Genomic DNA, 21,777 nt, shown 5'->3' on the forward strand with positions numbered 1-21,777 from the left:
CTCAGTACAGTAGCTCCAGGCTCTCCATCAGTCTGAAGCCACATTATTAGATTCCAGTGTCTCTGGGAAACAGTCATGAATAGTACTAGCTGGAATCTAGGCCATAAAGGTTGTAATGTAGGGCATGTTCGAACCTTAAATGATTGTTCTTCAATTAACTTTACAAAAAGACACAATCTTTGATCTGTAAAGCAGGTATTAATCTTCCAAATCTGTAATAAAATGATTTTAAATACATTGAATAATGAGATTCATTTAGCTTTATGCATAATGGTGACATGTAAACGCCTGACTGTATGGAGGGAGGATATCTAGACAGACATTTCTTAAAGGAAGCCGGTAAATCTGGCACATTTTCTATTGCCCCAAAATCAATTGCCCTTCTAGAAACAGAAGTGGGCCACAAACTGGGCTAAAGAAGAAGGCCAGAAAGTGAAGAATAGAGACTCAGAGAATTCATTCCCCAAATTTGGCCACAATCAGCCCCGTTAAAACTGGATCACTGCAATGATTACCATCCCTCGTGTTGATAATGAACAGCCTTGGGCATGGCACAGAAAAGCAACGCTCCCCTCCTCACACACACTTTTTCCACCCTTCAAAGAGGTAGTCCAACTGTTGGAGACGAAAGTAATCCTTCACTTGTCACGTACATCGTCACACCAAGAGCCCAGTGAGTTGAACAGAAGTGCCTACTGATTAAATTAAACAAAAGTGGTGACAATGGGGAATCAATAACCTTTACGAACTTCAGCTACCTCAATTTCCATCTCATGTTTGCTAAATAAAAAATAATAATGAAAATAATCATGTTTAAATAAAAAATAATCATGTTTGCTAAATGAAAAATAAACGGTAAAATCATCAATAATGTTACAACAGAACAAAAGTTAAAAGGCAGAGCACTGTGGTTTTATAAATCATCTTTATTTACTGTAGATACAACATTGAAAACCTATGTGGAATCACACATTGGTCAAATTGAATTGATGTGGGCAGAGAACTATGTTGTATATACGTCATCTAACTTAAGCGTGGATCCTTCTTCGTTAGTAACCACTCGTATTTTTGACCAACGGAGATGAACAGCAGTGGAAATGCAATGTTTGTCGAAAAAATGCAAAACAGCTACTATTTATAAGTTCGTAGGCAGAAAAATCTCTATTTTGCTGTGATTTCTTGCATCAAAAATGTAAACGAACAAGTGATTATCCTTGACTTTTCCAAGGCAGCTGAAACTATGTTCAAGCAAAGTCGTAGCTGACATACAGAGCCAAAGTTGATATTGTGTGCACACAAATATTAAAAAATACCTTTGTTCGATTCTCTCTTTATATCATGTAGATTACCTAAAGGTTTGTGTGAAAGTGATATGTACCTCCTTAAGAGATTTAATTTAAGTAAAATTATGAAGGGAAACCCCCTCCTATGTACTTATTCATGGACACGGTCAATTACACTCCACGAAAAAGATAACTTCAAACTTGTATCTTTTTTTTTGTTTAAGAAGCGACAGTGCCGAAAACCCTGTGTGATTTATTGGACCTGTTTATGTGTCAGTATAAAACTGATTTCATCCTAGTCCTGCTGTTCTCGCTTTGCATATATATATATACACACACACAGAGTCACAAGCTCCATACCACATATGGAACATTATTTGCAAACATACTGAACACTAAGCCATTTAAATTAAAACCTAGACTCCTAAATGTACTGTGATGTGTTGGGTTGGTAATCTGTCTAAAAGCCAAAAACCTTAACAGATAACAGTGATGTTGTCTTTTTTTTTTTTATTATTCATTGCCTGCAGTCTGGAAGACAAATTGCTCCTTGAGGACATTCAATTTTGACTTGATGCAAATGCATTGAAAATCTCTCTCATTAAAAGTATTTATGTCTCTAACATATACATTAAGTGTGTGTGTGTGTGTTGGGATTTACCTATTCCTTCACTGGACGCCGAACACAGACTGGACCTATAAGAGATGACAAAGAAGACAATTTAAGACGAATAGAGGCTGAGTGTCATTTTTATAAACTATGTGTTATTTTATGTAGCCTCTGAAATATGTTTGTATAACATAAACAAACTAAATGGCAGGTAAAAAACTTCTGCAGTAACAATTAAACCCCAAACAGGCCCATCGGACGACACATCTTTCACTCTTCATTTTATCTAAATACCTCTCAGCTGGCAAATCACCTGTCTGACTTTGTAAAACCAATGGACTATTGAGTCTTATAGCAAAACCTTTGCATCTGACACCAAACAGATTTCTAGAGTTTAGTGGAGCAACTTAAACACAAGACAACATATGATCTTATTCAATATAATGTAGGCAAATGTATGATTTCCAAGTGCAGGGATGAACCTAGAAAATGTCTCAAAAGCTGCTCTTCTTTACAACCTGCATGATCAACTTGTCTTGTGTTAAGATTTGGTGAGTACAGTTGCTTATTTCATATTGTTATATAGTATAACACACTTAAGTCCCACTTGCTCTTCTATGTCCAATATCCCAAAAATGTTGCTTTCCTAAAGTGACACCCTCTAAACTTCCTAAAAGATCACAACCACTTCCTCCTAGATGTCATCTCTCTCTCTGATAAAACCTGTCATCTCACATGTGCTGCAAACGCTCTCAACTCTTCAGTCAGATCATCTACTACAATGTTCACCCTTATTACCAAATATGATTACTTTTACATGTCACACACACACACACACACAGCTGTTTTACCATTAGAAAGGCAGCATAAGGTTTGACTTCACAGTAATGTCAGTGCCCTGTTGAACTACTTCACAAAGTCAGCTCCACAGTAATTGTGGTAAACTTATCTTCATCACTAATATATGACTGATACAATATTTGTCACATTACTTGATACAATAGAAGGGCAGACTATACAAAAAAATATGCTGAAGGCCTGTGTGTGTGTCTGTGTGACTGTGTCTGTGTGTGTGTGTGTGTGTCTCTCTGTGTTTTACAACGCAAAGACACAAGAGGATAAAAACGAAACGTATTTACCTTTTATAAAACTATTCTTTAGATTCCCTGACACCTGGTCAGGATATATCACATTTCCCAGATCCAGTGAAATGAAGAGCTTGTATGGTCACACAGAGAGCCAGGACCACGTTGATTTTTTGTTGTAACATGCACAGAGGTTTGATTATGCACACACACACACACACACACACTCACCCTCATTGCAAAGATATCTACAGACTCACACAAACACTATGGAAATAATTTATTGTCTTCTTAAAGATTAGCAAAAAGGTAAGCATCACCAGAAAACACTGAGATCGTTTTAAAAATGTAAAACACAAGGCCTAAACAACAGTGTAAAGTCAATTCTCTTCAGTACAATGTTTTGAGAGTATTCCTACAATGACCACCTCATTAGAAAATGAGACCAATTTGCCATATAAAGGAGCATCCACATTGACTTATACAACAATGGTGGCATTTGACTTGTGCGTCATATAGTTGGTACGTACATTGTCATCTGCATTATTTTCCAGATAGATCAAACATACACACAAATACACCTGATGGAGCTGCAAACTCTACCGACCAACCTTCAAAACCCAGCCACACCCAACGCATCCTTCAGAAGACGGGCATTCACACTGCGTAAACCTCGTTGCTGTGTTACAGAGAAATCATCTCTGTGTGAACTGGAACACATTTTGGTATAAATGGCCTGGGAATTATGTCCATGTTGGATGATTTCACAAGAACATCACAATTTATGTTTAATTTTACTTCATCGTCTTGCAGTATAAACACATTGTTATAAGGGTCTGAAAATGATCCCAACCCTAATCCTGTCTCCTCTGACTGAAAGGACAAGTGTGTAAGCTTTAGTGGCATCTTGTGGTGAGGCTGCAAATTGCAACCATAACGCTTGCCTCGAGAATCGAGACAAGAATCTCACGAAAAAATGACAAGCGTCACGGCAAAATCCGTGGAAGGGCTCATACTAAGGTAATGAAAACAGGTGATAATACACTAATGAAAACATACTTATGAATATTATATTCTATTTCTGACTATTCATCCCCCTAAATCTTACACACCTCCTTTAAGGATTTGTTAGGGGAATTATTTAAAATTCTCCCAAGATAATTATACTCTCATAAAAATGTCAACTGTTGTTCCATGACTACAATTTAAGAGGTGAACTATGAAAGTGATGCTTAGACATTTTGTGGAGAAAAGGCTGTACTGAAAATAGCAAATACCCAATAGTAAAATGAGAGGCTGAGAAGCTTGAAAATGAAGATATATTTTCTTCTTTACCATTTGATGGAGGAATTATTTGATAGTAAATCTAACTTCGCTATGTGTTAAGCTGCGATTCAGCTGAACCCAGAAATGTTTAGAGAGAGAAGTCATGTTGCAAGCTTTCTATTTCAGATTAAGTTATTTAGCAGGATTTGGTTAATTTACTATCCAGTTTGAGAAAATTACACAATTCTTTAAAATCACAAATAGACAACTTCCTAAAAATGTTTTATTTCTCTTAACCATCAAATACAGAAAGTGGAGAAACATTTGAAAGTATCCAACCCAAAAAAAGCTTTAATAAAAAGGTGATTTACTATCAGGAACATATTTTTTATACTGGTGTTACACTATTTTTCACTTTGAGAGGTCAGCCATCCTGTTTTGACTTAAATCCATGTCCAATCCAATTTATCTTATTGAACACTCCCCTGAAGCACCTTAATAGTATCCAAGACCGTAGCCGCCAAAGCAAATGCAAAGATGTCTAACCACAAATGCCTTCCTTGATAACACGCTGTGACACTTTGTTTGCACACTTAATTTTCAGCACACAAGAGGACAAACCAGTTCATTCTGAAACAAAGAGGAGAAACATATGCGGGGGGGGGGGGGGGGGGGGACTGAATAAACACTGCAGATAAGTGCAGATACAAAGCATTATCCTGTAGTTTTAGCAATCACAAGAACAAAAAAATCGGTTAAAAAATATTCAGCAAAGAGTCTCAGGGAGGGAATCGAATCAACGTAAAGCAGAAACGATATTATCGGGCTGGCGCAGTAACGCAGATCCATCAGAACAGCGTCTCTTTGATCAGATAGAAGTCAGCATCTGCGCCGCTTGTTATTCGGCCCGTCAAAGACTCCCCCTACTGGATTCCCCCTGCCAAAACCTGGAGCTGGTCCGCCTTGAGGGCCCAATGGCGGCTGCTGCTGCTGCTGCTGCTGTTGTTGCGGTTGTTGCTGCTGCTGCTGCTGCTGCTTTGGGGACTCAACTTCTGGTCGGCCCCCCATTGATCCACCCTGCGGGTATCTATCGTTTCGCTGTGGTATCGTCAGTGTAACAAAAAAGATGGGGATGGTGTGAAATCGACACGAGTAAGGTACATCCAGAAAAGTGATGGGTCAGTCAGGGTTTAGTTTGATCCAAGTGTTGCCATCCGAAATTAAAGTGGAGAGAGGTGAACCAAGCAAACAAAAGGGAGAGAGAGGAACTATTAGTTCTATTGGTTAAGTCTAAAATTTTAAGATCAATATTCAAGTAGTTATTTGGAAGAAGCCAAATGATTTATTTTTCTTTAAAACAGACAGTTTCAGATTCAATATTAGTTATAGTTTATTCTATTAAAAAAAAATGGCTTTAAATGTTGAAGAGTGGCTAATTGAGAGATCAGCTTTATTTATTTTTCCTGATACGTTACCATGGCTCCATTCTCTGACATCAATGGTGTCCCCATATTTGCAGTTCCCTCTGGGCCAATGGCTCCTCCCCTTCCACTCATGCCCATCATTTGACCCTGGTTACCAGTGGGCCCCGGAGAGGCCTGGTTATAGCCATCTACACGCAAAACAACGGAGCATTGGTTTGACATTTGGTGGGTCAGTGTAATCTACCCTAACGCCCCGCAAGAACTGTGGTAGCTGAATGCCAGAACTAATATCAATGACTTCAAATTAAGAGTTAACGTTGGCTTTTGGTCAACAACTAATATATATCTGTCATTTATACTACTCATTTAAAAAAAACTCAATACATTTATCAGAAGTAAAACCTTTACAGAACAATATAAAACAGGCAACATCCTGTCAGTTCATTTGAATAAATAGAACACAAACACAACCAAAAACCAACGTTAATTTAAAGTCAGCAGGTAGACATTAAGGTGACATTTTACAGATAGAGTATACAGAGACAGCAGGTGTGAAATTAACAGAGGTTCCCACTTTAACACCTAAGTTTTGAGGCTAAGTGCCAACGTCCACATCTTTAGCTAACTAAACCTTGGATTGCACATCACCGCAGTCATGGAGCATACAGAGTTTCAAAAGGCAGTAAGACCTGCACAGACATCACAGGTTCAATCCCAGTCAAACACAAACCCTGACAACAGAATCCACCAGTATCGAAGAGATGTACAAATAAACATCCTGACGTATCGCCACATGATGTCTGATGTAAAATGTTCACAGCACGGACAACTGAGGCAAAAAATATTAAGTTGCTCTCTGGATGGAGAGTTTATGCCGTGTTTACGTCAAATTGTTTACAATGTAATGACGAGCAGCAGAGTTGGAAAAACTTGTACTTCAGAGTCTGCAATATAGGGAATTTCTGACACTGACAATATCTTCTGCTTTGTGAAAAAAACGACAGGCATGACAACAAACTGCTGGCAAAATGGGTGCAAATACACCACCGCTGGCAGTCACGTCAAAATAAAATCCAATATTAAAAATAGTACAATTAACTCAGATAACTTTATAGGAGCTAAATACTTTTATCTTGTTTCATTTGGTAACTAATTTCTACACATACATCAATTTTGGTTGATTATCTAGTGTGCCTACAAGGTTAGTACTAGGACCTCAGAAATAACAGGTAAAAACAGAATAAGGGGTGTTTTTCTATTCTGCCAACATTGCATGAGTAACGCATTACTAAATTAAATTGGAAATATGAACCTACATGAAATCATGAAGGGATCGTTCCATTGTCAGTAGTACCTGCAGTACATCAGTGCGTCCCCAGTTTGGAGAAGCAGAGAGTTGTACCAGCACTAAAGTTAAGCTGGAAAAAGTACCTCGCCCAGCCCCACTTCTCAAACTATCCCTTGAAGTTTATAATTTCCTGTAGGTGTATATAGTTCCCAGTAAATGTTGATAACGAGTGCCAGATTTTTATTTTGGAAAAATACGTCCACATTACAGTAGGTTTACATTATTTGGACATGTCCTTATCACAGAGTTTAACCTGCTTCTGCTTCACACTAAAGCACTATGATGCAAGCAATAAGAAAATGTTCCAAATGACTGAAAAGTACTGGTAGCTCTGTAAATAAGAGCTGCACACAAAAACACATTGCAATGTATTTATGATTGACTGACTGAATTAATGATTTTGTCAGCATTCATTTAAAAATGAGAATATTAACATTTCATAACATTTTTTTATGTTGTTTTTATGTGAATTCATACATTATAAACATATTTTTAAAAGCCTAAATACCTTTTTACGCTTGGCTGAATGGGAAAACACGGTGTAACAACTAAAAACACAGTAAAAAGCTCCTGCTCAACTGAAGAGTGTGACTTTTGTAATTAATCTCATTGTCTCATCTTCCTCTGCAACAGTTTAATGGCATCCAATAGGATAACTGGCACCACCTAGCTGTTTATCTTTATGCTCCCAGCTCCTAATATTTGGTGGAAACGTGGATTAATTAGCATTTTCCTTTTCTGATTTTCTGGATATTCAGTTAAAACCTGCGCTGCGTTTGGATGGAAACTTGACTAATGACAATCTCCCAACAATGTATATAAATACTGAAGATGCACACGCCACAGTAAATGCAGACAGAAGAGCCAAGAAAGGCCACTTAAAGCCAAATACTGTCATTATCAACAATAATATCTTACCCTCGTCCCCGATAAAAACAACAACAACAGATGGAACATACTTATGTTTATAGAGATGATGTGCAATCCTGGGTTATAATTTTAGTCTGGTGAAAAGCCACCATGAACCTCAACCGAACTGTCCCAGGTTAAACCTCAGTCCCCGGCCCCTCATCCTGCACTCAGTCAGATCCGCATTTACTTTTTAAAAGACACATTTTTCATTCCTGGTCAAAGTCAACACACATTTGTCTTTACTTCTTGTCTACTATTGTTTCCTGCCATGATTCACTTGAAACTCTAAATGCTAAGTAAGTGGCTGCTCAAAGGCTGCTACAGCTGATAAAATATATATTAATTAATACCATTTCAGTTTATCAGTGGCTTACAAAAAGAAACATGTAGCATATTATTATTATTTTGAATCTGAAGTGAGGATGAGAGCTCAGGGACCTAATATTTCTCAAACTATGTAACTTCACCCAAACAAAAACAACCCCGTTCAGTCCGCTGTATATCCAGTTATTATAGACATTATGTTGTCATGTGATATTTTATGTTTTATCTCCTTTGCATTTCATCCCAAGTGTGTCCGTTTCACAACAAAAAGGTTGTCAAAATCTACTTTTAAGCATTAATTTACACATTCGAAAAATGTAAAAACATCTCGCTGAAAGGAGCCACTTGGGATGCAAGACAAATTACGATGATAAATGACATTAAGGCAGTCATAAATCACTTATCGTCACTTGATCTGCTTTTTGTATCAACCAGTCTTTACACAATCATGCCCGTACCTCCCATATTAATGGCTCCACGAGGGCCCAGCTCACCCACTCTCATTTCCTGTTCTCTCTGGAAGAAGTGAAGAAGAGCCTTCAGAACAAAACCCCGCTAAAGGACAAATCTTCAGCGAAAGCCTACACTACAACAGTCACGCTGTAAAAGTATTAATTTTCTACACAAAACTGATGAGAGCCATGGCTCTTAAAGAATGATAATTACAGTCCTTATCAGCAATTTAAGTTTAGCTTCAATGCTTCCTTGCCTCCATTTAAACGGGCAAGGCAGAAACACTTTCCATCCTCCTGCTGGTCTGCAGATTTACTGCTCACAGACAAGCTTCTTGCAATCACAGCGCAAATTTAGTAATTAAACTTCATCATATCTAATCAGCTGGAAGAGTGCAAGCAAATCTTAAAAAGAAATGAGTCACATAAAAATGGGCTTCAGACTATTGATCCGTTTCTGATGCAGATTCTACGTGCTTAACAGGCAAAATGTCCGCTGATAAAGGAAGACTAGAGTTAATGGTGCTGGACGTAACGTAGCTGCTGAATGACGTCTGTCTGACAACTGTCACCTTAGTTCAAACACAAAAATAGAGATGCTTCGTTATCAGTTCATTCATCCTCTCACACAACAACAACTCTCTCTCTCTGCTTCACACATAATCTTATACAAAGTGAATAACATTCAACATTTATAAGTTTCAATGACCTGGATTGAGTCTGCTTTAGTTTTTAATGAATATAGTCCAACAAAACATTTGGACAAGGCTTAATCCAACTCACTGAAACCAGCTGGCCATCAATGACCAAATAATATTTTTCATTAAAGTTATAAACTCACTATAATGGGCCAATACATTTAATCACAAACGTATACATTTTCATGTTATCACACACAAGTGTTCAAATGCAGCTGTAGGTCACTCAGAAGACTTGCACAACCTCTCCCTTCTACATGTATTTACTCTCCTCATTGTGAGGGTGGAAGACATGGAGATAGATAGGCATTAGTAACCCATGTCCAAGTTTAATTTGGTGTGCAAATACTGTGAAACTTACCTGTTAAATAGTCAATATGTTGCAACTAAAATAATTAAAGCAGTAATGTGAATGTGCTGAGTGTGATGAAACCATTGTTGCACTAACATCTGAGGAAGACGGAGACAAATTTAAGCGCTAGAGGGCAGCAGTTTCTCTTTAACAATAATCCTCCCAGCAAACAAAAAGCACAAGAAACACAAGAAAGAGAAAGTTAGCACTTAAATGTAAAATAGTTACGAGAAACAATTAGAAGTCTCTTATATCCCATTATGTGCTTCAATGAGTTTTCTTGTTATCATCCCGAAACGGACTCCCAATATTTGTAAAACAGACCTCTGGATTAATAAAAATGTATGTTTATCAAGACTCGAACACATTAGAAAAGTGTTTCTATAAATATCAATCCAAACCAACTGTATGACCCAACACACATGTCCCCGCAGTTTAATAAGAAACAATACAAGTTCTCCTACTCAGAATGTAGGTATGAATTGGACAGATGACTGTTTTAAGTGTGTTACATGTATGTAAAGAAGCAGACTCCAACAGGACCTCTGAACGGAGCAAAAGGATGTGAAGAGAAAAGTTATAACACAGATAACATTTCACACTCATGGACACTCATACTGGTAATTAAAAAGGGATTTCTTACAGAATGCTTAGATTACATAATGGCTTTTGTTTGTTATGTTGTTTATCGCTGCAAATATAGCAGCGGCAAAAACGCCCTTTTCTTTTTCTTCCCAACGAGTTTTTTTTTTTTACAAACCTGCTCATTGCTGTTAAAGCAGTGAGTTTAAATGTTTCAGTCATGTGTTACAATGTTTCCTTCTGAAATAAATTATGTGGAGATTTGTTTGTGAATCCCTTTATTTATTTTATTAAAGGGACGTGCAGTTCAAAGAGCAGTCGTAAGTCTGTCAGAATTTAGTTTAAATCATGTGTAAACTAAGCTACTCCTCAGACTGTCAAGTGATGGATGTCAAGAGTTCCCTACGCGCACACGAAGCCTCCACTTAAAAAATTCTCAACCGTCAGGAAACACTTGTATCAGATTGGATAAATCTTGCTGTGACAGAAAAACTACCCCCCATCCACATACATCAAGCTCCACGGATTTAGATAATCTGTTGGGCTGGCTGTTGCATGCTCCTTTCTTTTAAATAGTTTCTAATTAAAAGTAACAGATCAAGCTGGCAATGCAAGAGATATGTACTGTCTGAGTTTTGATTGTAACAGCTCAGAATTATGAATGTTCCTCATGGAAAATAATGACTATATTTCTTCAAACAACTACAATTACTATGTAAAAAGGGGACAGAGTTACATCTTAACTTAAAAAGACAATAATAGAACGGAGATGAAGAAACTGCACAAAAGACTGCAGAGTGCTAAACCTGCTATACCACAATGCATTCAGGCATTGTTCCACAGCTAAAGACTGATTGTTAATTATGAGCATACAGTTGTTTATTGCTTATATTTTTTGTCAGAAGTGTTATGTTAATTTATATCAGTAATATTATATTACTAAAAAAGTGAAACAATATGATACCCGTGGTTAATGTGGGTGTTTATCCTCTCCCATGTGTAAATGTAGTAGTTTGACACAATGAAACACAGGGTTACAGTGATGTGTTAGCATGGCAGCCTGAAGGCAAAACACCACACACACACACACACACACACACACACACACACACAGGAAAGTCATTACAAATAATGAAAAAGATGGTAAATATTGTTTCTATAGATATTTCTGGAAGCTGCTATACAACTATGAGGAAATAACAAATCCCTGCACAGGAACACACATCAGTCGAACTCAACTGCAAGCAATGTAAACAAACCAGAAAACGTAGAAAGGGCTCACTGCGAACCAAGAACTGGCCTCTGGATAAAGTTACAACTTCTTATTATTGATTTAAACATTTTCCAGCAGGTCACTCTTGTTGTACCTAACTGTAATTTTACCCCCCAAGATCTGCCTCATTAAAATACATCTGGCACTTCCACATATTGCTAAATAATCCAGTTGCAGTCTGTTGACCTTAAATAAACAAGGCTGTCCTGACTAAAGACGACACAGTTACCTTTAGAAGATACTGACAGAATATGGGACTGTTTCACTCTATGGTGCACACATTTCTATCTCTGCCTCTTTAAATTCATATATGCAGTTCTGTGTAGTTTTAGACAGGTGTGGAAAATGCTGTAAAAAGTAGGAATGCTTTCAAATATAGACATGTTAATAGATTATATTTATCAATTAAAAGATACATGCAAAGTGACTGAACAGAAGAAAAATCTAAAATCAAATCAATATTTGTATGACCACCCTTTACCTTAAAAACATCATCAGTTCTTCTTGGTACATTTGCGCAAAGTCAGGGTTTTTGTAGGCATATCGTCAGCTGTTGATCCCCAATTCAATATGCAGGTTGAAACACAATCATTAACTGAAACAGAAACAGCTGTGCAGGAAGAACATAACTGTGAGGAACAGCCAAACTCAGCTAACATGGTCATGTCAAACAGCATAACATACAGCAAAAGTCGTTAAAGACCATTTTCAGCACGAAGAAGAACAAGGAGTCCTAGAAGTGATTGTATGGCAACCCACAGAGCCCTGATCTCAACATCGCTGAGGCTATCTGGGATTACGTGAAGACAGAGAAGCAACTGAGGCTGCCTAAATCCACAGAAGAAGAACTGTGGGTAGTTCTCAAAAGATGTTTGGGCCAAGCCACCTGCCGAGGTCCTTCAAAAACTTCGTGCAACTTTACCTAGCTGTTTTGAAGGCAAAGGATGGTCACACCAAATATTGATATATAAATCTATTAACATTTCTATATGCTTAAGATACTACTACTTTAACTTTTGATTTCTATGTAAGAATTAAAAAGAACAGTGTGTGCTAAGCTGTTGCTCAAAGTAGAGAGAAAGGTTGTGTGCATTTGTAGAATTAGCTCAAGAACTTTTAGTACTTCATTTGAGTGTGTACGACACTGTTTACATGTCTCAAAAGTGTAACTGGACAAGCTTCGGTGTATTTGACCGCACATTTCCGTACTGTATTCCAGCTGTACTCACACTGTCCATGTAGTTTGGTTTGAAGCCGTCTGGGTTGCGTCTCAGGTCCTCCTGTTCCCTGTGTCTCATCATCTCCTCCTCTCTCCTCCTCCTCTCCTCTTCATGCCTATAGCCAGAGAGAGTAAAATGTGTCAAATAAAATCAGCTAATACATAGCCTGTTTCACACGAAAACAACAAAACAAAGGAGAGCATACTGCCAAAATCTATCCCACTCACTTCAGAGCGACAACTTCACAATGACAAAAAGGAGCTTAAAAATAACAAGTCCATTTAAACTGTAGGAATAATTGGCACTAAACAAAACATATTAATTGGACTTTTAGCAGTTGCCCTTGATTTTAACCTTCATTGGGTTAAAATCAAGGGCAACTGGATAACTAGGAATGGTCCTAGTAGTTCAAGAAATCAAACACACCTCATCTCTATCTGCTTTCGTCTCTGCAACTCCTGGTTGCGGAGCTCCTCCAGTCTCCTCAGTTCCTCCTGACGTCTCATTAGGTCTGGGAGAAGGGAGGCAACATAAGTAAGACAGACTATTTTGAGGCTCTAAACAAAAAGGCAACGTGCATGACTTACAGCAGTATTTCCTATAATTCAATCATAATTCTTTAATTCTATTAAGCAACACACATTTCACAACATTTATTCACCACAACAGTAGATTTAAACTGGCCTTTTCCTGAAAGCAAGCCATTATTGAGACTTTGTGAATATTCAGTTAAAAACCAAGCCAACAGCCAAAGTAAACATTTAAAAAGAATAGGTAGGTAGATTTTATTGTAACAATAATAAAAAGTAGTAGAGTGAAATTGAGTTTTTTAACTCCCTTCTGCTACATAGCAGACAGTAAACATTAATAAAGATTCAATTATGAAAAATGGTAACAGAAATGATAATGCCTGGAGCAGTGCTGAGGAACTAGGAGTTTAAGAGTCTGATAGCTTGGGGGGGAAAGCTGCTTTGCAGTCTGGTGGTGCGGCAGCAGAAACTTCTATCTCTCTTCCCAGAAGGCAGCAGGGTGAACAGGCTGTGGCTGGGTGGGTTTGCAGTGTTTAAACCCAGAGTGCTGAGTTTGCTGATCACTTTCGTTGGGAAGATTGTATTGAATGCTGAGCTGAAATCCACAAACCGCATTCTGATGTTGTTTCTCTCAAGGTGTGTGAGGGCAGTGGAGATGACATCCTGTTGGTTCTGAAAGAAAACTGGTGAGGGTCCAGGCTGGATGGGATGTTGTTTTTATGTGCTGAAGAACCAGGTTTCTCAAAGCACTTCCATCGGAAAGGGGGTCAGAACCACAGGGCGTTAGTTGTTAAGACTAGACACTGCAGACTTTTTAGGTACAGGAACGATGGGGGCAGTCTTGAAGCAGGTGGGAACCCTTTCCTGAGACAGTGAGATGTTGAAAATGTCAGTAATAAGATCAACTAGCTGATTGGCTAGGAATGTTATCAGGTCCTGCTGATTTACACCAATTCACTCTCAGCAGGACTCTCCTCACATCCGCTGTGGATACTGACAGTGGCCGTTGTTCTGGAGGTGGGGTAGACTAACAGCTGACTCCTTGTTTGTGGGGGCGCTCCTGCTTTTGTAGCCTGGGATGTTTTTGATGGTCTGCCATTTATCCTTGGTGTTGAGGTCTCTCTCCAGTCTCTGCTGATGTCTGCACTTTGCCTCCTTGATGCCAGCTTTCAGTCTCGCTCTGGCGGTGCTGTAAGCTTCTTTATCACCCGACCGAAAAGCAGCTTTTTTGGCTCTGGACAGAGCCCTCACCTCTCCATTCATCCAGGCCTTCTGACTGGGGAATGATTTTATCGTTTTAGTGGTCACCACATCATCAACACATTTACTAATGGATGATGTATATTCCTCAAGGGTGATGTGGCTCTCCTGGGCGGCGGCCTCTCTGAGCATACTCCAATCTGTGCTCCCAAAACAGTCCCATAGAGCTGCTGTAGATTCATCTGTCCACACTTTGACTGTTTTAATTGTTTGCTTGACCCTTTTAAATCGGCTGAAGAAGCAGAGAAATATGGTCTAATAGACCAAAATGGGGACGGGGGAGGGCTTTGTAGCGGCCAGGAATATTTGCAGTGGTAGACGTGGTTCAGCGTGTTTGTTCCTCTGGTGGGGGATGTGGACATGCTGGTGGAATTGAGGTAAAACTGTTCTGAGATTTGTTTGATTAAAATCACCAGCAACAATAAAAACACCATCAGGTTGTTTTGTCATATGACTGCTGATGACTTCATACGGTTCCTGTAGTGCATTTTTTGAATTTGTATCTGGAGGAATGTAAATGGCAACGACAAAAACACTGGAGAAATCTCTGGGCAGACGGTATGGCCGGCATCTCAACATTAAAAATTCCACATCTGGTAAACACTGTCCATCCACTTTAGCTGCATTTGAGCACCAAGCATTATTCATGTAGATACACAGTCCTCCTCCCCTCGTCTTACCGGACTCAGGTGTCCTCTCTGTAATTTAAACTAGGAATCCATAAAGGCATTGATAAGCAGAATAGGAATCGATCAAGTTCAAATGATACCCGACCCTGGTCTTAGTCAATCCATCACACTAGGTGGAGCTCCTGACCATACCTGGCATGAGAATCCTCAGAAATGCAACTAAATGCCAGGGGAGTGTGTCAGGATTGTTTGCAAGTGAAGACAACTCGAGGTTGGTTGAATAAAGGTTTATTATTATCTCCTTTCAGTTACGCTGGAAAGGTTTTTTGTTTGTACTATAGAAAAGCAACATTTGAAATCAGTGCGATTACTTTAAGTATATAATGAAGGCACAAAACGGCCTGGGAATGTACAAAACATACATTAAGAGTTAATGTTGACCTACAGATTATATCAAGCACTATGTACCACAGGCAGCTACAATGAAATAATAATTGTCAATCATTCAATCAATCAATCATTGTTCACAATACACATTAAGAGGTTAGTATTAAAACAGCAACCTAAAAGGAAGACACTAAATGCTGCAGCCCCTACCTTGTCTCATTAACATGAGTTGATGTTCATGTTTGGCCGACTCCAGCTCAGCCTCCAGTTTCTCTTTGGCTTCTTTAATGTTCTTGTCCACCTGCTCTCTTTGCTGTTTCTCCATCTCATGAAGAGCTTTCCAACGAGACGAGTATTCAAACTCAAATGTCCCCGGCTGAGCAAAGTGTGGCTGCTGCTCTCGTTCCCTGGAGGGGGCGGGGTTATTAACACAAATTAATTACAACTCTAGTGGTTTATCAACAGTGAGCAAGACATCCCATTCTCTTTCAATGCTCATTCAGGCCAGAAGAGTCAGACACACAGACGATTAATACTGTCGGACAAGTGAAGATGACGTGATTTGATGGTGCAGATTGTAAAACGGAGGAAGAGAAAGAAAATATCAAGGGGACCAATTGAAAGATAGAAAGTATCCAAAGTTCAGGATTATTTCAAGCTAAAAGAAAACAGCAACAACTCTGTACAGTGTGTCTGCTGTAAAAAGGAACTAGCCTACCACAAAAGCACAACGGCAATGCTTCAGCATCTGAGCAGAAAGCATCAGGTCCACGCATCGAATCCACAGAGCGGGGGGCCCGAAACAAGGTACTGTTAACTGTTAGCATTTAACGTAAATCCCGATTGCTCGTTGAGATAAAGGCTAGCAAAGGTAAGGCACAATTCTTAAACATGCATTTGTTGTTGTTGTTGTTCTTCTTCTTCTTCATCTGGTTAATCTGAGAGTTTGGGTTGTAACATGATATGAGTTACACAGCTGATCCCGGTACCGGGGGCCCCAAGCAAACGTATTTCTTATCCAATGATACAATGGAATAATCAGAAGAATCCTTATCTGATAATACTGATAGCTGCAGCCTTAGTGGAGTTAAAATGTTCTAAACAAAACAAAGCACATTTAAAAAAGAACAACAATCTATACATGCCTTCGCATTATAACATGACTACAAATCCCCTCTTTACTTACTTATAGTATCTCGGAGTCTTCTGCAGCATTTTTTCCGGCAGCCCGTCCTCATCATCAAAGTGCTCTGAGGGCTCCACAATAGCTGGACAAGGTGTGCTGAAGAAAATGAGGACAACACTTAAGTTAAAACTCCCTCCGATATTACAGCAAAGCAGTGGTCGTTGATGCGTTATTAAAAGGCCTATCAATGAAAGACTGAGATCAGAATAGGGCTGCACGATATAGGAAAAAACTGACGATATATATTGCAATACGAAAAAATACAGGAATTGCTTTATTTGAAAAGAATTAAGCATCCTAGAATTATTTGGTGATTTGGTAGGGGAAAGCTTAAAATTAAATTTTTAGACTTTTTGTTTGAGTGCAAACCATCTTTTCTCAAGCTTTAATGCAGTAAACATTTTAAACAACATGATAAAAATAAAAGAGCAGCTATACACCAGTCCCCGAGTGGTTTACAAAAGTTGCTTTTCTTTTTGCAAACAAATCCACTGATTCGGTGGTTTTCTCCTGTTCCTCACTTATTTGCATGTTGTTGTTGACAACTAACTGGGGCGGGGCCTATTTCAGCTGTTTGATAAACTGAACAATAACTGTATTGTGATAGGTGGTTCGCTGTGCATGAAGAAACTGCTTGTCAACAAACTGTGTATCCACGAACCCTTAAATCGAGTAAATTATGTTACATCAGACAGACTTCTCTTGTAGATCAGTCATGGAAAATGCAGTGCAAGTTTTCTTTTTGTATCAAGAAGCAAAAAAGTCGAGGTGTTTGAGCTCATTTGACTTGCTTGGCATTGCGATGACGATGCTGAAACGATATATTATGCAGCCCTAGATCAGACCGATTTGTGAATTTGGAAGCCTCATTTTCAGATGCCTGCAAAACCCTGCTTAGAGTCTGTTCATAAATCTGTGGCGTTTTAATCCGGTCTCGCAACTTGCAGGGCCCAAAACATCTGCTTTTGAATAGTTAAAATTCTGACCTCCTCAGCATCGTGGGCCCGCAAATGATCACTGACGTAGGGGACGGCAGGAAGGCCCTAAAATAATATCACGATGTCAGTGTATTTCTGTTAATATATTCTTGACCATAAAATTCTGAAACCAATGTTTGGTTCAGGCCTCACAATAGCTGGTGAGCTCTCCTCATGGGATTTTTGGCTCTCCTTATACTCAACCGGGTGCTTCTGCTTGAGGTGGTAAAAGAAGTTTGTTTTATAGCCCCCTTTTGATTTTACTTTCTTTATGTAGTTCTTAAATATTATCATAATTTGTTGCACATCTGATCAAACCAAACCACTGCTGAAGTCGCTCCCCTTTTTGAAACCAACACCTACACGGTGCCATGTTACTTTCACTTTCATTTTTATTTATTTAGCTGACGCTTTTATCCAAAGCAACTTACAATTGCTATACATATCAGAGGTGCATGTCTGGAGCAACTAGGGGTTAAGTGTCTTGCTCAGGGACACAATGGTGGATGGGTCACAGTTGAGGACTGAACAGTGTGTTGAATAGTGTGTGATGGTATGACCTCATTACATCAACAAGTCGGAATATAAACAATTACCCCTACACTGAAGTAAACTCACGGCGTGAATGGCACCGTGGATTAATGCCACGTTCAGCCACACAGCAGCATCAAGTGAAAACAGAAACCCCTGCATTAATTTAATAAGACACATGCATTGACGCAGCAGGGGTGCTGATGCAGAGGACTCAGGCAGGAAATGCAGCACGTCGGCAAGAATAAAATCTGGCTCAACTTTTACCGCAACACAATGCGACATCATCTGGCAAAGCATTGGGTTGGCAAATCAAATACGTGCTAGCACGCATTCCTGGTAGACTATCAAGTAGCATGAGTGCCATATTTCTGCTGGTACGTCATGGTAGCTGCAATGAAAGATTAATTGATTGCTGCCAAATCTTGTTGCTAATATAATAAACCACTGACCAGTTTTTTGGCAACTTCAAACCCGTGGATGTAGACCCAATACCCTATACACTTAAATCCGGGGTTTTTGTTCTGAATGCCTGGTAAGATATTATATATTATTATAAATATATGCATATTTTTGTGTATATGTAAGGTTTCAACTGATGCAGGGTGAGTAGTTTAAGACTGAACCTTCATTTCATGGAGAAATTTGGGAGAATCTGACAAACAAGCTGATTCTTGTAGCAATCACTGCTTCACAATTTCCTATGTAATGCAACTAAACAATGAACCCTCACACAGTCATTTAACGCCAGCATGTTCTGTGTGTTCACCCCTCCAAACCTCTTCATCCCCACACTCCTTACGTGGTCAGCAGCAGCGCTCCCTCCGTGCAGCGCTCCAGGGCTTTACGTGCAGCTGCCTTGTTTGCAAACTCCACAAGGCCCCTGCCAGTAGGACGACCACGGTCATCTGTCACGACGATAGCCCGTTCCACCGGCCCAAACTGAGAAAACGCCTGAAGGGAAGAAGGTGGTTTTCAGATTAAAAGGTCAGTGAACAGAAATCATCAATCTTCTGAGATCTTATCACAATGAGATTTCAAAAGATCTTGTCCAGCATACCTGTTCCAGCAGCTCATTTGTTACAACGGGCAACAGGTTACGCACTGTGAGCGCAGCAACATGTGTAGAAAAGCGGATCCTGATTGGTCTATTATTCAAAACCGTCCCATCCAGCTCAGCTTTTGCAATCTCTGCCAGCGTCCGGGTTTCCTGAAAGACAAGGGATGAAAAGCAAAAGGGTGATGAATGATACTCATGAAGGCTGCAGAATACATTGAGTTTAATCTGCACTTAAAGCTATCTGACAGTCCAGAATTTGCACCTGTGTATGAAACCTTGCACCACATGGTCTGTGGTGACCAATGAAACTGTGTCACTTACATTCAAACTATATATTGCTGTATTATTTGCTGTATGAGCTGAAGCACCTGCATTGCAATATAATAAAACCTTCCTCTCCCTCTCACTTTAATACATAAAAGGTCTATATGTGCGGAAGCCTCTCGTGATTTGGAAACATACAAATAATATGGTACTCAAATGTAATGTTAAGATATGATAAAATATGAATGGGGTGTGAAGTCAGCCAGCACCTTCTGCTAATGCAAACATATCAGCTGTACTAGTAAACATTATACAAATAGATTAGGAAAATTAACGCACACAAAGCACAGTTTAAAACCAAAAAGCAGGACTTGGCACGTACCAGGCGGATTAAGCCGAAGCCCCGGTCTCTGTTGATGAAAACCTCGTTAACGTTTCCATATTTAGCGAACATGTTCTTGAACTCCTCCTCCGGGATGTCCGTGGGGAGGTTCCCCACAAACAGCCGTGAGCGCTGGGTGAACGTCTTCTCCCCGGGCTTTCGAAAACTCGTGATATCCAGAGTCATTTCTTCCGGGCCTTCCTCGCTTCCTTCCCCGGCTTCTTGCTCGCCCGCAGGAGACTGCTGCTGCTGCGGAGCTGGGCTGTCTTTGTTCGCCGGTGACTGCTCCGTGCCCGGGGAGTCGATCCCGCGTCTCGCTGGTTGAGGAGAATTACTGCTCTGCATGCTCGCTTGTTGCATATTTCTGTTTGCCATGCTCGGACAAAATAGTTTATGTAACGCTATCTGAATTAAACCAACTTTGTGGTAAAGGATAGTGCACCAGTATTGATGGTGCAAACCTCCTCAGATTCAAAGATGGCCATGGTTGCGCGCGCAACTTGCTATCTGCTGCTTCTTCTTCATTTTGTTTTATAACTTTTTAAGGTGCATACTGCCATCTACTGTACCGGAGTATGTAGCATATGTGATACTGATAGCGCTACTTTACATCATCATAATTTAAAATAAAAACTATCCTATAATAGATCCTTATTCTTCAGATATTGCATAATATCTTTCGGTGCATCCTTTACAGCCTCTCCTAATAAAGTTCCTATTGCTTCCTGTCTGACTTATCTTTTGAATTAGCATTATCCTCTCATCCCATTATTTCATACAATACAACAGTATATGTTCTACATTTTCCGTGGATTTACATTCCAAACATTCATCTGATTGACTTTTGCCTGATTTACCCTGTATGATCAAACCCCAATGGCGTCACTTTGTGTTGAAAAGTGGTGGGGACAGAAAGCCTCAGATTAGGGGCTTGATGATACAAGTTTTATTTATTGCTATACTGTTTTGTGAGTTGACCTTGAGAGTTCTGAAAGGCGCCTATAAATGAATGTATTATTATTATTATTATTACTACAAGTGTGTCACAAGATTTGACAATGGTCAAAAACCAGATGAGAAGATTTTTAACACTATTTTGAAGAAATATGAAGTGCTGAAATATATGTGGGGGTTCTGGGGGTCCTCACCCAGAAGATTTTGACCATTAAACACTTAATGTCCTGCATTATAGATACATTTTCTGCTCCAATTTATGGTGGAAATGTCTTTATTTATATAAAGAGAAACAAAAAATTTAGCTGGCAGGTGACAATTCATAAAAATAAAAAATTTATAAATATAATTAACCCCATGTTTTTTCCACATTTAAACTTTAAAGCACATGAACACACTGAAGTTGGAAGAATGACTTCCCATCTTAGGAAAAGGGACAATCTGAGGAGCACATGAAAGCACCATTGGCCACTCATTCAATATCACAGTTTGCACAATGAGACCGGCTATAGCCTTCTAAGCTCCCATGTCATTGTACTAAACAAGGAGATGTGTTACTGCCCCTTCATCCCTTCCAACATGAAAATACATTTTGACTGGTCAAATACATAATGTGTGTCTTTTGCTGTCATTCGAGCGGTGTGCAAGTTCCCTGAGGTGCTGCTGAAAGCTTTTTCTATGATGGGCCGACCATCTGTCCAGATACTGTGGCACATCTGTGTGCATATGCTACTTAAATTCCTCTGTTGACATGGGTCTAGAGGGTTGCCGTCTTCTTCTTGCTTTCC

General features: G+C 39.3%; 1 protein-coding gene across 3 annotated transcripts; it reads right to left on the reverse strand.

Annotated features, from left to right (window-relative positions):
* Positions 1-1,776: 1,776 nt before the first annotated feature.
* Positions 1,777-20,523, reverse strand: pspc1 (paraspeckle component 1). Of its 3 annotated transcripts, XM_038717626.1 has the most exons (10): positions 20,036-20,523; positions 19,390-19,539; positions 19,132-19,283; positions 16,822-16,917; positions 15,846-16,042; positions 13,256-13,340; positions 12,839-12,944; positions 8,711-8,768; positions 5,720-5,856; positions 3,244-5,342 (listed from the first exon to the last, which is right to left on the reverse strand). In XM_038717626.1, the coding sequence occupies exons 1-10, from the start codon at positions 20,408-20,410 to the stop codon at positions 5,124-5,126; spliced, it is 1,575 nt and encodes a 524-aa protein (XP_038573554.1). In that variant the 5' UTR covers positions 20,411-20,523; the 3' UTR covers positions 3,244-5,123. The 3 variants fall into 3 exon arrangements, 2 of the variants coding, with proteins under 2 accessions (XP_038573566.1, XP_038573554.1); XR_005444259.1 differs by lacking the exon at positions 8,711-8,768 and having other exon boundaries at positions 5,201-5,342; XM_038717638.1 differs by lacking the exons at positions 3,244-5,342; positions 5,720-5,856; positions 8,711-8,768 and adding an exon at positions 1,777-1,979.
* Positions 20,524-21,777: the final 1,254 nt, after the last annotated feature.

Source organism: Micropterus salmoides, unplaced genomic scaffold (genome assembly GCF_014851395.1).
Source record: "Micropterus salmoides isolate LMB-PRFRI ecotype aquatic unplaced genomic scaffold, ASM1485139v1 Ms_hic_scaffold_1, whole genome shotgun sequence".
In the NCBI taxonomy this organism is placed as follows: domain Eukaryota; kingdom Metazoa; phylum Chordata; class Actinopteri; order Centrarchiformes; family Centrarchidae; genus Micropterus; species Micropterus salmoides.